General features: G+C 46.1%; 1 protein-coding gene across 4 annotated transcripts in view; it reads left to right on the top strand.

The window, feature by feature from the left end:
* Positions 1–15,246, top strand: part of DIS3L2 (DIS3 like 3'-5' exoribonuclease 2) — a 192,424-nt gene that overhangs the window by 111,772 nt on the left and 65,406 nt on the right. For all 4 annotated transcript variants that reach the window (XM_067002818.1, XM_067002819.1, XM_067002820.1 and 1 more), the window contains 2 exons: positions 5,205–5,317; positions 12,153–12,260. In XM_067002818.1, coding sequence (XP_066858919.1) covers positions 5,205–5,317; positions 12,153–12,260 — 221 coding nt within the window. The remainder of the gene's footprint in view (positions 1–5,204; positions 5,318–12,152; positions 12,261–15,246) is intronic.

The following is a 15,246-nucleotide window of genomic DNA, read 5'->3' on the forward strand; positions in this document are numbered from 1 at the left end:
AAATAAGTAAAATAAAAATAAAGCACACTGTCTGATTTTCTGAACAATAGCTTGGCTTCCTGCGGTGGAAAAGTAACCTCAGCCGAGAATTAAAGCCACCCACCTATGTCTTCAGACTGCAGAGAAGACAAATAGCTTGCTCTTTCCACAGTTTTACTTTAATTTTTGTATTAATCTCTTCTACGTCTTTTTTATTTTTTTTTTCCTTTCCCTCTTGCTCTTTTCTCCCACTCGGGCAGTCACTCTCTTCTATCTGTCTCTGTCTCCGTGCCAAGAGGGACGCTTCTGCATTCCTGGGCCGTCGGTGTACGGTTGTAGTACATACACACAGGAAGGGAAATAGAGGCGTTTGGGTCGGGTCCTTCATTTAAAGGCTCGTATTCAACATCTGTGATGATCCCTAGCAGCTTCCTCAGGTGTCAGTGCCATTTTCTGCCTCCGTGCAAGTTGTGTTTGTTTTGTGTGCACCCCTCTTACCGCCTGCAGCCCCTGTGGCTGGCCCTGCTGCGTCGGAGAGCCTCTCCTGCAGACACTGTCCTTGCCCCTATGCCCAACAGCCACACAGGAGAACCTCAGCCCTGATGAGAGCCTGTGCTAGGCTGCTGACAGCAGCAAAATGCACATGTAGGTTAAAGGCCTCGTCTGTCTCTCTTTATACAAGTTTTTCGTACTTTTGCAAGGCACTAAATACTGCTTTGCAGGTAAGTGAGCAGCAGCAGGTCCCCCCAGGGCAGGGGAATGGGGAAGAGCCGTAATTATTTGCTGCCAGAGTTGGTGCAGCCAGGGAGCAGTCAGCTACCTTTAACTGCTGGCAGCGGCTGGGTGGTTGGCTGTTTTCTGGCTGGAGCAAACACTTTGCAATTGGCTTTGAACTTTCCTATGGATCCCTTACTGAGGGGTAACGGACAGCTTGAGCAATACCGGCTAATACAAAAAATTTGGTATTAAATTTTAAGTTGACATAACACTCTCTCAGTGCTTGTCCTCTCTCCTGAGAATGATGATGTGTGAAGGTGAGATGGAAATAAAGGGGAGTGTGTCTGCATGGTAGAGAATTACCTTTTGCTGTTTTATCCTTGAGGAGTTGCATTTTTAAGTTCCATGCTCCTAAAATTTGTTTACACTGGGGTATGATGTGAGCTTGCTTGGTCTTTCTCGCTGCGTTTGTATTAGGATTGACTAGGGTTGCTGAAGATGGAGAAGGATTTGCTGCCATTGTGTTAACTTGCGTACTGTTCAAATATATTCACCTCAACTTTCTAATTCCTGGGGCAAATACTTGATACAACTTGCTGGGTTGGCAGTTTTTATGGAGCATTTACAGACTGAAAGGTCTTTTTCCTTTTCCTCCAGCTCTTCCTTGCTAATCCCTTTTGTTTATAATTTTTCTCAGTAAAGAAGGAAAAAAGTTCTTTGAACTGTTTTGTCCTAAAGGATGAGATCATTGGTGGAAAAAAAGAAAGGAACAGCTTGTTCTTTGTTCTGTAAGGTGCCACACTTGAACCATTCTCCTTTGATTTTAGCATCGTATCAGTGTTACGTACACAAGGTTTTGGAGTGGGTTCAAATAAAGCAGATTCTTGGATCAAGGAGCTGAACTTTCTCTAAAACTGCTGCGTGCATAGGGCAGCATCGTTCTGGGGAGGCCTGCCCTGAGTAGCTCGATCATTTCGTAAGCTTCTAGAGGAAAAGCCAGGCTTCTAGAAGCTTGGAGAAACACAGATTGTTTTATTCTGCTGTTCTAGCAACTTATGTCATGGTGAAGGAAAAGGGAAATTGTCCTCTCTGTGTCCTCTCTCCCATCCATCTCTGTTTGCAGAGAGAGGCTAGTAGGGTACAGCTGGCTAATAAAGCACGCGTTGCTTGACTCTAACTGCATTCCCCATTGCTAAACGGCTCCCACGTAGCAGCTTCACGGTGATGGAGTTTGGGATGACAATTTTGCGCCCACTTTTGCACCCTGAATGAAAGGAGCCATCCAAATGCCTTCAGCATTTTTCATTGCAACACGTGTTCCCTTCAGCTCTCGCTTAAGTATCAGCCGTATGAAGTGTCACGCTTAATCCCCTGTATATTTTTATGTAGACACCTTTTAAAAAAAAATCTTTAAACTAGTAGTGTAGCTTTAGGGCTTGTTGTCCAGCTTTAGGTTCATTGTAGGAAAATTACAAATTTGGGTTGAAGCAAGTCTGTGGCTTGTAAAGTACTCTTCTCTGCAAGAATTTCAGAGAGGAGCTACATGCCAAGGCTTGAAGCCTCTGTTTGCTGGAGATGTAGATTTTGTCATCAAAATGAACGTGGAGTAGGCAGCCTGTAGCAGAGTGTGGTGTGTGGTCCATGTGTTGTCCACCATTCCTCTTCTCTGCTCTCTCTGACAAAACTTCTTGAATAAAGGAGTGGTGCTTTAACTCTTTTTTCCTTTCATTCAGGCCACATGCTCTTTTTTTTTTCCTTGGGAAATAACATAAGACTCACAATGTGAAATGTTCCTTTTGTGACTGTCATAAAAAATTAATGAGACTAGAAAAACTGTTTGTGGATCTGGAAGAGAATGCCAGGGAAAGAACTTTGTGGCTAGAGAAACACACTTCAGTTGGCAAATAAACCAGGAGAGAGCAGCAGGCAGGTATTTCGGTGCAGGCTTAGGCTGGCATTTTGCACAACACATTCAAAAGTAGAGATTTGAGAGAAATCAGACGGGTTGATCGCTGTCTGTATCTTCAAGTTCTCTTGGTCTGAATTTTTTGGGGGTGAGGGAGATAGGGTGATTTATGCTCGAGCAAGACAAACCCAAGAGCTGCCAGTTTGCATTATGTCAATGGATGTAACAAAATATTTAGATAGAATTTCTATTAAAAGTTCAAAAGCAGGGGGCTCATGCTGACCCCGGCTTTTAGAACCTCTGGTGGGAAACCTGAGTGAAATTTAATTCCTCTCAATGTGTTTTCATTGGCGAACTCCACGTTTTATTATCTCATGCAATGAGATCTTTCTTGGTTTGTCGATTTTCTACTGAGGACAAAAAGTTCATGTATGTAACAGTGCACATATTGAATTAAAGTGCGATTAAAGGCATGATGTAATGACCCCCTCTCCTTTTCCTTTAGTCAATATTTGCCTGCAGGGTCAATACATTACAATATTGACTTCAAAGTGTTCAATATTGTTTTACCTTCTGAGTGTGTTGGCTTTGAATGCGTGTAATATTAAACCTGTTGGTTGAACTGTTGGTCTAAGACTTACTGTCTAAGTAGTTTCAGGCTTGGATGCCTAATCCATGTAGAGCAGCTTTCAAGGCATCTGATAATATCACAACACAGCTGTAGGCAGCTTTCCGAGGTGAACCATCGAATCTGCAGTCTTTTCTCCCAGCTTTCCGAGTGGTGGAGTTCAGCCCTGGGAGTGCGATGGGATTATTGCCCTCTCCCCCTGCTGCCACGATATTTGCTCTCCGCAGGACTTCCCAGTGACTGTAGGTTATGCGGACAAACCTAAACCCCAGTGCTCCTGTCTTCCATGTGAATTTTTTGCTGCCTTTACATCTGTGCTCTATCAGGTATACAAAAAGCGCGATAATGCTTTCCAGACTCAAAGTTCTGTGCAAACACGGCTTGGTAAAACTGGCTGGATGAGCTGTTACCAAGTCAAACTGTCACACACGGCGTTACCTGCACTCCCAGGCGGTGGTGGCACCGTTTGCTGGGTGGCTCTCCTGATACGAACTTGAACCTTCTCGTGCTTCCTCTTCACCTGTATAAATTTCCATTCCCGCTCTGCTGAAATCCAGCACCGTTACCCGTCCATCAGCTGGGCACCCAGGCAGATACACTGTGGAGTGACAGCAGCTGTTAATATTTTGTCCTCCAAAAATGTGACGCTCGAGGCTTTGATAGTACTCTATGCGAGGTGTATAAACAAACAGGATTATAACTGGTATGGTATCTTATTATGTTGTCTTTCTGAAAAAATAAAGGAAAGAGAAAATATTTATAGATACCATGAAGTGAGTGAATTCCTCTAAAGAACCAACTGTTATAATTAGGAACCCGCCGCACTTAGAACTACTCTACAAATAAGCACCTCAAATCCTAGGCTAGCCCTTCCAGAGAAAACAAAGGTCAACAGGCTTCTTTGAGGATTAGCAAACCAGAATTTCTTGGACCAAGGTACTAATTACTTCCAAAGCTGAGGATGATCGCTCCTTCCAAATTCAAATTACTGCCAAAACCTCACGATAATCCTCAGTAATACTCCTCTCCAGCCTAACTTTTGAATTAAGGTGCTTTTAGGCTAGACTCTAATTTGAGGATAAAAAGCCTAATCCAAGGATAAGGCAGATATCAGAGTATTCCTATGGAAAGCTGCACTTCTGCATAGCCTGATGCTAAATCATTTAAGACTTCCTAGGACACCAGCAGCAGTTTGGGCTTGACCCAGAGTGAAGTGGAAGCCGGTGCAGCTTGGAGAACCCAAAAGCAGGCCTAGAAATTGTGTCTCGTACTGCTTGTCTGTTTGCAAGGTGGGGGCCCATATTTCTTGCTTGCTGTTGTCTGACAGCAAAGGGATGAAAACTAGGCTCACTATTACAAGATCCCAGCTGGGAAGACGTAGCCACGTGGCTTTTAAGGGATTTCACATACCCACCACTGAGATTCACAGGTATACGTGGGGATGAGGTAAGTTGTAGTCACAGTGGTTGTGAATTTGGAAGCGTCTTGAGAGTCCACAATTTTCATCTCAGAAGGGCAGAGATGGACAGAAATATCATTGTTGTGAGTTCTGGGCATAAGGTAAAAGAGTTCTGGGAGCACTGGGAGAAGGGGCGAAGGGGACAGAGTTAAATATACGCGTAATTATACAGAATACGTCAGAAGGATCTATACACAGAAGCATTCAGACCTGTCAGAATGAGAAAAGATTTGTGAAAATCACTTGTTGTCAGTTTCTTATCCATTACCTTGCTGTCTCCCTAGCCCTAGCCCTGGCTCTGTGGTAGCTCACAGGACTCATATATCACAGAAAATTGCTCTGCCAGAAGTGGCCCAGCAGAAAATGTGGAGATCATAAAATTGTGTTTTTTCTTTTTTCTTTTTTTCTTTTTTCTTTGAAAAGTGACTTCTGGATGGAATTATTTCCTTCTTCCCCTGCCCCCTAAATTCCTTCATTTCCACCTGCAGCCTACTGACTTCTTTGTGCAATTTCAGGGAACTTTGAAGTGGGTGTTCACATTGCGGATGTAAGCTACTTTGTACTGGAAGAAACAGCGCTGGATAAAGTGGCAAGCGAAAGGGCAACCAGCGTCTATTTAGTGCAAAAGGTAAGAACAACTTTTCCTTTTTTCTTCTGAGCACTGCCTTCCTTTTACCATAAATTCATTTTAAAGGTTCATTTTCAGATGCCGTTGATCAAAATGTGATTACTATTGCAGCAAACCTACAGAAATGAGCAAACTGATGCAGGCAAACACAAGAGTTAACAAAGCTGCACTTATGAAGACAGCACTGGGTGAAGCAGCAGCTCATAACCGTGTGTCTATGGGCAGAAACCTGGGTATGCCAGGGCTTGTTAGCTCAGGAGCAGCTCTGCTCACCTGCAGCTAGTTCAGGTCCCAAAGCCTTATGGCTATGTTTGTACTGTCCTGAGCTTGAGATGAGCTTGACAGATCCCACTTAACTTCTCTGCTTTGCTGTTGCGGGTCTGAAATTTGCCAATATGGTGGTGATATAGACTGCCATTTTTGTCTTCATTGCAGTAGGACTAGCTAAGCCCTCCCAGATGTGGATGCATAGCAGAGTGTGGTGTAAAACGCCCTGTGCCATCTCACATCTTGAGGTACCACAGTATTTCACAGACTTTTTCTTTTATCTGGGTATCCCAAGTACTGCAAAGTGATGATCTCTCATCATACACTGAGAAGATATTTAAAGCTGTAGAGATTTTAGGGTAACAGAACCAAATGTTAAACTTGATTTTTGAACTTTAAAAACGACCAAGTTCAAGTTTAACATTATTGGAAAGGAAACACCCAAGTTTCATCTGTGCATGATTTTTTTTGTCTGATTTTAAGTTGAATGTGCAGAATCACTTCCTATATTGCAGGCACTGTGTGTGAAAGGAAGCCAGAAAGCTTGGCTTTTGGCTTCCTGTGCTGGCTTGAAACATCAGCTACATGAAGAGGAGTATTGAGACAGTCTCTTAAGGGCAGGTTATTCTTTCTCTCCCCACACTTCCTTTCCATTAGGTTGTAGAAGTCCTTGACTCTGCAGCCCTTTCCCAGATGGCAGGGCATCTGTGGTGTAATAAACATATCCTTGGTACTCAGGGTTGTGGGTGATTCTTCTCCTCCCTTCCTGGGTGTTCCCAGGGTTGCTCTCTGGGGAGGGTCTCGTAATAATGCTTGTTCTGTTAGCTTCCTGTGCTTTATCCATTCTTTCCAGATCATAAATTATTTTGTCTTTACACCCTTGAAATCAAATCAGTGGTTTGATATCAACCTGTTAACCTTTAGTAGCGGTTTCAGAACTATTTTGGGGTAGACGTGGTGAGGCACAACCTCAGGGTGTCTCAGGGGGTCCATGGGTTTTATGTCTCTGGAGGCATGGGTTGTGTGGAGTAGCCGTGAGAGCGATGCAGAGGGGACCGAGGAGGGGCCTGGCTGGAGAACACCGGTTACCAGCGACTGTTCTCCAGGAGCTGGAAGCGGTGCATATCTCATGGAAACAGCAGTCCTGGCACAGGAGTCTTCCCAACCCTGTGGTCTCTGCAGCGATAAGCCCTTGGCTCTGCGATGCTCTGCCTCCACCTCCGACGGGTGACTGCAGCCACCGCTTGCCCAGGGGGAACGTCACTGCGGGGCAGCAAAACTGTAATCCTGGGAGACGTTGTGGCAGTATTTTCAAGACAAAATACTGTGGCTTGAAGGCATGTAGTTTTTTACCGAAGGGAGAAGGAAATTTTTTTTTTGTACGTAAAAGATTTTTTTCATGAAAATTTAGTTGAATTCAAAAGCTAATTGAATGTTCTTTCAAAGTGCCTTTTGCCCCCCAGCACCAGTCAGTCATGTGTAATGCCAACTACGTTATTTATTGCCTTTTCACAGCCATAATCTCCCGTTGCTCTTCAACTGCCATGGCCTAGCAGTCAGGATTAGTGTTTTACCCACACTTCTGCCCTGGAGAGAATACGTTTTCAGAGTACAAAGTAGGTTAGATGATGAAAACACAGTATTGGTCAGTATTTTAATTACAAGAGATGAAAAGGAGAGAGGGGATGGGCAAAGGAAAGCAGCCAGGATGTCTGAAACAAGATGGTAGCGTGACTCTTGTAGAAAATATGCTTTCCTTTGATGGAATTGTTTCCTAAGACAGCTGTGATTCTGCTAGAGGTTAGCACCATGCTAATCCTCCCAAAGAAGTTAAATAAAGCCACATATTTAATTTTCCTGAACCATGTATCCAGAAGGGGAGTTATTGTGTAATTGCTAGCAGTCTATTTAATAAAAGTCAAAAGTTTTTGAAATACGAGTGTATCAGGTTTTAAGAAGCAAGAAAACCTAAACAGTTTCCTCTTTTTTGGCACACCCTGTAGTGTTATTTTAGGTGTGAAGCAGCTCAAGTGAGAGGTCAGCCATAAATCCGTATAATATTTTATTGGTACTATTTTATACTTGAGATCAAAGATTTGATCTGTAAGCCTATCTTCACGTCAAGTCCAAGGACTTCGAGACACTCACTTTTGACACCAGCAGGTTGTCAGGGTGTTGATATTTTGATAATCTCCGGCTGAGTAACAAGGAGTTGCTCAAAATCTGAATTCATGGAAGTGTTGATACAACTCTCGGGCAGAAATCTTGGCTCACAAACAAATTGCCTATTTCCTGTGAGTGTCTTGTAGCGGGTAAGCAATAGCCTTGCTGAGCCCACCCCATTGTTAGACCTTGGCGGCCTCCTCCTGGCTCCGGGGAGAGCAGCCGATGGAAACCTTTGGCTCCCTCCCCATCAAATTGGTGGAGGGAGACGGGGTCACCACCAGAGTCAGCAGTGGTCGTAACCCACCTGAGCCCAGCCTCAGACTGGGATTATTTGAGGGGAGCAAAACTGTCCGTGCGACTTGGTGAAACTAAGGGGCTAGGCTTAACCAGAGTTTGCTCCCTTTTTCCTTTATCTGGTTGTCTGATTTTTTTACTCCCCATCTGCTCCTTGAAAAGCTGCTACGGCAAGCCCATTGATCAGAGCCACCCTGCTCTGCTCCTGGCCAGTGAATCCCTCATGGCTGTGGCAGACGTTTCTGGTTTTAAAGGGAATGGGAGTTTTATCATCCCAGGGTGCCTGTGCTCCCTCCCACTGCCCAGCTCCCGAGGAACGAGGCTGAGGCTGGAAACTCACACTTGGATGCTGGAAGCGCTATGCTAGCCCAAGAGGCAAGAGGAAAAAAACCCAAAGGGCTCTCACAAGCAGGAGGTGCGACATTGCTGTGTCTGAAGGGAATCTGCCACCCAAGAGCCAGGTTTAAGCAGCACTGCAAGCCGTGGTAAGAAGCACATGTGTCCTATAACCCTGGGACGAGGATGTAGGAGCCCCACGGTCCCACAGGTACCTTCTCTTACTTGGGCATTCCCTCCCTGCCCGGGTCTCTGGTGCTGTCTGGCAGCAGGAGTGCTGCGTCTGCAGCCAGCTTCAGCAGCGCCGGCCCTAAGGAGATTTCGCATGTGTCACTTGGAAGTACAGAGAGAGAATCTGCTGTCCGTAAGCTGATTTGAAATGCAGACCCACAGCTGCAAACGCTGTGGATGTCAGCCTTTCGCTCAAAGTGCCCTTTCCAGTATCTCTTGGGCCCTGCTGGGCTGGTGGGGAGAGATGATGCCTTTTATTAGTCTGGCCGAGAGAACGGCTTGGAAACCAGACAAGCTCTCACCACCCAAGCCTTTCTTCAGCCCTACTTTCTATGGCAGAAAGGGTTTCCTAGGGCTTGCAGGTCTTTTTTTTCTCCGTTGTGAAAAGTTTTTTCCATTGCCCTGCTGAATCTCTGCATGTCCAGATTCAACTACATTTATGCACCCCCTGTTCCCAGCCTTATGATCCCTGTATGAGCACCAGTGACCTTATTTCTAGCTACAGTGAAATCAAGCTGAAGGATGCGATCCCTACTACAGGCGCCTGAAGAAGAAGAAAAGCACTTCCCACGGGAGATGGTATCCTTCAGCAGTGGTTCAGTGAGCTGGGTTTCTGCATGCTGTGGCACTCCGCAGGGCAGCTGGCAGGCTCTGCTGGCTCTTGGCAGACAGTCATGGAAAGGGCAAAGTATTTAAAGGATGCTGGGCAACCTCTGGATTATTTGAGGTGATGCTATGCAACCTTGATATTTTGTAAAGCTTCCCTGGGCATTAAAAACGTACTTAGGGAAATCTCCTCTCATCCTGCGTCTCCTTGAAAAAGAGATGAAAATAATCCTATTGCATAAGTTCCTTGTGGGCAGCCCCTGGGATAACTCCCCAAACATCTCACTCTCCCGATTTGACACAGTTGTGACATCTTTGTATGTTAAATGCTTGGCTTGCAACTGCTAGGAATCCTTTCAGACTGCGACCGAATCGTGTGAAGGATCAGACCAGAAGAGGAAATGTGCATTTAGGACTTAGAAACTTCTGTGCTTTGTAACAGCTGCTTTATTCTCCATGTAGAGCATGAAGGGGGATTGCAGTGTTAAAGCAGAGGGAGGCAGTTAGCCAGGACTGTCGTGATGCTGAAAACAGGTTTCCTCCTAATTCAGTAAGGTAGATAAAATTGAAATACCTTCAATGCAAGGTCACATTGTCTTACGTTATGTGTGTATTCGCTGAGCCCAGAAAAAACTTGATTGAATTCTTGCTCTCCTGTGAGATTTCTTGTGTGGCTTGGGTTAAGTTGCTTTGCCTAAAGTTTCTCTCCTGTGGGACAAGGGTAACGGGGGTTGATGCTTCCCTATTTAACAGTAGGTTTGTTACAGCTAATTGCTTGGTGAGTGTTTAGTGCTGTAATTACGAGCTGAGTTAAAGCTTTGCTTGTGTTTCACATCATTGAAAGCCCTTCCGTAGAATTATAGCCTCTTGAATCGGATATTAATCCTGCTCAAGTACACTTAAAACAAGCATCCTGTTGTTTCGTTCGGGCTATTCTTTGTGGATGGGCTTTCATGTTTCATGTAGGCGTTGTGCTAGCAGATTGTTATTGCTCTAGGAGATGTGAAGGGAGAGGATGTGCTAAGGCACAGAAATACTCCATAAGTACAGAACATTATCGGTTACAACCAAAAAATCAATCACAGGGTGACGGTGAGGGGAGAGAGAGGCTGGTAACCGCAGCTTTTAATTTGGATGGAAAAGAGTTTGGGAGCTTTTATTAAAGTGCCAGCACTTTGTTGGTACTGACCTGAACTTTGGGGTCCCACGGTGGTCATGGGCGATCTCATGCAGGGATTTCCGATAGCCCATAAACCCATTTTCTCTCCTTTCTGGTAGGGGTTGGCACCCTTCATGCTAAGTTTATAACCTCGTGGCGCGGGCCCTTCCAGGCAGCGAGGCAGACCTCACGTACTGTATCTGTGAGTTATGAATGTATGCGCATTGTTCGTGGACTTCTCACAACTGGAATAACAGAGGCGACGGCCTTTGTGTTGCGGGAAACAGCTTATCGTAATCTGTGCCCTCGTGCCCTTCCAGCTGAAGCAGTGCTGCTGATTCATGTTGAAAGTGACTCCTTGACAGGCAGGGGCTGTACAGTTAACCTTTTGGCATTAATATGCAGTGCAATTAGAATGGATTTATAGCCATCATCTGGTGCCAAACCACAAATGTGATTAAATATTTTAAGAGCCTTTCCTTCAAAGCAAAAGGTAAATAAGAAGTGTGCGCACTTGAGGAGAACATGGACACCTGAGACTTTTTTTTTTCCTTGCTGTTTTGAAGAACAGTCGTTCCCCTGGCGTCCAGATAGAAAATGTTATCTCTAAAATCACCAAATTGGTGCGAGGGAGTTTGGAAGAGCTGGGGTTGCTGCTGCTCTTCTGTTTGCTGGGTGGCACAGGAGAGCAATCAAAATGGAAACTAAATTAAATACCCGAAATATTTTGATGGCAAGCTCAACTAAGCAGAGCATTTCTCTTCTGTGCTTTTCTGGAAAGCGCCAGCCCAAATTACCACTCGGAATAAACAAGAAGAAGAAGGTAGTTCTTTGAGGGCAGCAACTGCTTGTTCACAAAGGTTAATAACGAGTAGAGAAATCAGCATTTGAAACTCTAAATGATTAGGTTTGCTTCATTAAACAGCTTCTAAATATTAGCTTTACTGCTGGCTTCACCTGGGAAATAACTCAGGGATGGTAAAAACACTTGGAGCTGCTCAGCTTTGCTATAGTGTGAATATGCTCCAAGCTTTTGCTTTGTTGCTCCAGTCAGGAGAGTAATATGTGGTTTGGTAATTCGGTGATCAGCAGCTGAAAAATTGATTAGTTGTAAGGAATTAGGGCACAGGCTAAAAAATCCCTGCCAGAGATTTCTCTTGGCTGACATTTTGTTCAGAGCTAAGCTTAGTAAAATAATCATTGTTTTCCCTCTGTTTGCAAACACCCTGTTCAACAGTCATAAAACAGGTGCTTTTCTCTGTCTCACCAACATCTACACATTCCTGTTTGTGCTGCAAAGCGTGCCTTAATCTTTACTAAAGCTGTGCACCGCTCCTGTGATGCGTAGGAGAAGTTTCATTTATGCTTTGCAGGGAGCAGCCTCACACTTGCATTACTTGCCTGGTTACAGTCGTCGGTGGCAAAGCGAGGACAGTTCCCAGATCCATGCTCCTCAGCTCCCAGCTGCCAGGACCGTGTCTCTTCAGCACCGAGTTTCCTTATTTGCTGAGCCTTCCTCGTTCTTCCCAGTGTCAAAAAAGCAATGCAAAAGAAGGGGAAAGCAGAGCAAACATGGTGGAGCTCCAGCATGGGTGGCGGGTCCCAGAGTTAGGATATTGCATTCCCTGTGGCAGGAACACCACTCCTGAGAGTTTAACACATTTTCTCCTTTCTTGTATTGTTAAACCTCTCTTTTACCAGCTGGCCAGGGAAGCTTGGCCATAGGCAGGTCTCCACTAAAAGCCTACAACTCACCAAGGCTCTCTTCTCTTCCAGGTGATCCCGATGCTTCCCAAGCTGCTCTGTGAGGAGTTATGCAGTCTCAATCCCATGCAAGACAGGCTGACGTTCTCTGTGATGTGGAAGGTGACTCCAGAAGGCAAGGTAACTCAAGCAGCAAGCAGTCATCCTGCTAAGCAGCCAGCCCTGCCTCAGTGCTCGGACCCTGCCATTGCAAACAGAGTGGTAAAAATGCCATTCCATAACAGCTGGGTTCAACAAAGAACATGGTGGTGAACAGTAAGAGAGTATGTAGGACTGTATCTTGTCTTACCGATGACTGGAATAATCTCATAATGTGGTGGGGAAAGGAAGGATATTTGTAGGAATGTTCAAAGTGGAAGATTTCCTGTCCCTTGCCAGGGGACACTCATGCATTTAATGTCTTAATTCCAGCAGCAATTCACAGCTAGTAGTTTGGGACAAGATATTTCTCCCTGACCCCAGCCCTGCATTGTGCTGATGGGCAGTTGTGCAATGCAGTGGATGAGGATTCCTCTGTGGTCTCCCTGGTAAACAGACTGTTTCATTCTTCTTCAGTGCTGCAAATAACATGGTAGCCCTTCAGCAAGGCACAGCTCCATCCTCTGCATACTCCAGCCTCCATGCCTACACAAACATTGTGTTATTCCCAGGGACCAGTTGTGATGTCTGTCGGTGCAGCGAGATGGCTTCAGCTGCCTGCTGCTCTCCCCAGGTCTTGATTTCTCTCCCTGTTCCTCTGCTACACTCTTAGTAGCAATTCCAGCAATCTCCTCTTTGGTGATCATTGGGTCCCCTCTGTAATCTAAGAGGGCTACAAGCCTGCCTGTCCCAGAGGACTCTGGCAAATAGCCTATGCCAAGTACATGTTTTGTACTCAGAATTATTTTTTTTACGAGTGTTGTGTTGATGCACAACTTTCTCTGTGAAGTATTTCTTGTGCCAATTTGGTAATTTCTCACAAAAATTAACTGTATTTCCTTATTATTGTCCATGCTGCCCTAAAGGATACTGAGGCTTGGTTTGTGCTTTAACAACATGTAGTTACGGTCCTATATCTGTATTTTTCCAGCTAGTCCCTGCTCTGGCACTGAGGTGGGTTTTATTTCTTCACTGTGAAAAACATCCCATTTCCTGTAGCAACAGCGTGCTTACTCGTGGGGCCTTCTGATTGTAGCTACTTGGTGGGCTTTTATTGACTCTGAACAATCTTTGAACAGTTAATAGCCAAGTCTTAATTAAAATAAGCTTTTGATTTAATCTTATCTCTCGTTCCCTGCAATATACCCGTTATTTGCTTTTCAAACAGTGTTCAGGCTGACCCTGTCTGGCCAGCGAGGAGGCAGAGGAACCTCAGCACCAACCTTGTGCCTGCTCAGGGCGCTGGTCCCTGCAGGAGCAGGGGTATCTCTGGGACATCCCCGCGGGAAGCAGGCTGCCTGCGGGCATCGCAGCAAACAGGTTTCTCCTGGGAGGCCTTTTGGGATGGCAGTCCTGGCTGGGGTCACTTGATTTGAATAACAGGTGAAGCCCGGAGAAAAAGGCACTCCTAAGAGGAAACGCGGTTGCGGGGTTTTTGCCCAGCAGGGCATTCTTGTAAGAGCTTATCTCTGAGCTGGGACAGAGTGTCTCCTGCACCTCCAGGTGTAACCATAGCCTGATCCCAGCGCAAACAGCATCACGTGCTGTCCAGCTCTGCTGGGTGAAAGGAGGTGAGTCAAAGGCCCCCACACGGCCTCTGAACCCCAGCCGGTGGTGGAGATCGGTGAGAGCCCTAATGTGGAGGACCAGAGCCCGACAGCACTGCTAGAGGCGAGCGCTGCCACGAGCTCCGGCTGTTACTGCTCCAAAGCAGATCAGTCTGCAGCTAATGCCTCGCTCAAGGAAAAGCCACAGAGACTCCTCACTTGACTGCGATTGTTGACGAGTTGTTGGGGTTTTTATTTCTTGTTTCTTTCAGAAAAACAATGCCAGGCTCAGCCCTCCTGGGAGACAGGCGCTTTCTTGTTTTTGTTCCTTTTGCATTCTGGAGTTTTTAATCTAGTTTTCCACCAGCGTAACAAAATGTTGCCTGAGCAGTGCTATACGGACTCCGGTGGGATATGGTGACATGATGTCTCCGCGATGACTTTCCCAGGGCAGAGGCGTTAACCATGTTGTTGCATCTGTGCTGTTCTCCAGAAGCAGAGCAGGGCGTTTATAGGAACAACGCAGCACGTTCTTGTTCAGATGCAGTCAACAGAAAGATATTTGAAAACAAACGATGCAACTCTTCTTTTTGTTATTGCTTGGTGGTGTGCTTGAAGCGCAGCCCTGCTGGTCCCTTCTACCAGAGAGGAAGAGAAATTGCCTCAGCCTGAAACAACCTAGACAGACAAACATCTTTTCCAGGCTCAGAACTGCTGTCATCAGCCAGGACATGCTACAGACACTGTCTTGCGTGGAGAAGGTCCTCAGCCCCCTGCACAGCTCTGTCCCACCCTCAGAGACCCTCACTGCAGGGACAGTGCTAACGGGAGGGTTTCAGCTGAGCCACACTGGATGCCATCACCTGACGTGCTGGAGACTACAGCTTTCCCTCAAAAATGACCAGACCTGGGGGGGAAATCCTAACATAATCCTACAAACGTCTCAGATACTGGCATGCTGTCTGGGGATGGGGTGCACCTGGTTTGCTGTGATGGGGGAGACCTTCCCCAGGCCTCCCCCCCTGAAATGCTGCTCCTTTGCACTGCTCTGCCCATCCTGTGTGGCTTTCCCTGCAGGAGCAGAGCCTGCCCGTTCTTCTGGTTGGGTTTCCAAACCAGGGACGCGAGGCTGTGGTTACCCTGAGGCTGCTTGGATGGCCGCTGAAGGCAGAAACAGAGGGTGTTTCCAGGAGGCACTTGGACGTTGGGTAGAGTGAAGTGAGCCTGCTACAGCAGGGCTCAGCCTGGCAGCTCTGCTCACTGCACGCAGGAATTACTGGACGGCACAGGGCGGGATGCATCCAAAACTCCTTGCCTGCAAGAGGCATGTGTAATGCATCCAGGCAACCTTGGTGAGAAGTGGTTTATTGGGCACGTTAATGAGAGTCCTCGCATAGATGAATGAGAGTCCTCTGTCTAAT

This window comes from Anser cygnoides, chromosome 9, assembly GCF_040182565.1.
Source record: "Anser cygnoides isolate HZ-2024a breed goose chromosome 9, Taihu_goose_T2T_genome, whole genome shotgun sequence".
NCBI classification, from domain to species: Eukaryota; Metazoa; Chordata; class Aves; order Anseriformes; family Anatidae; genus Anser; species Anser cygnoides.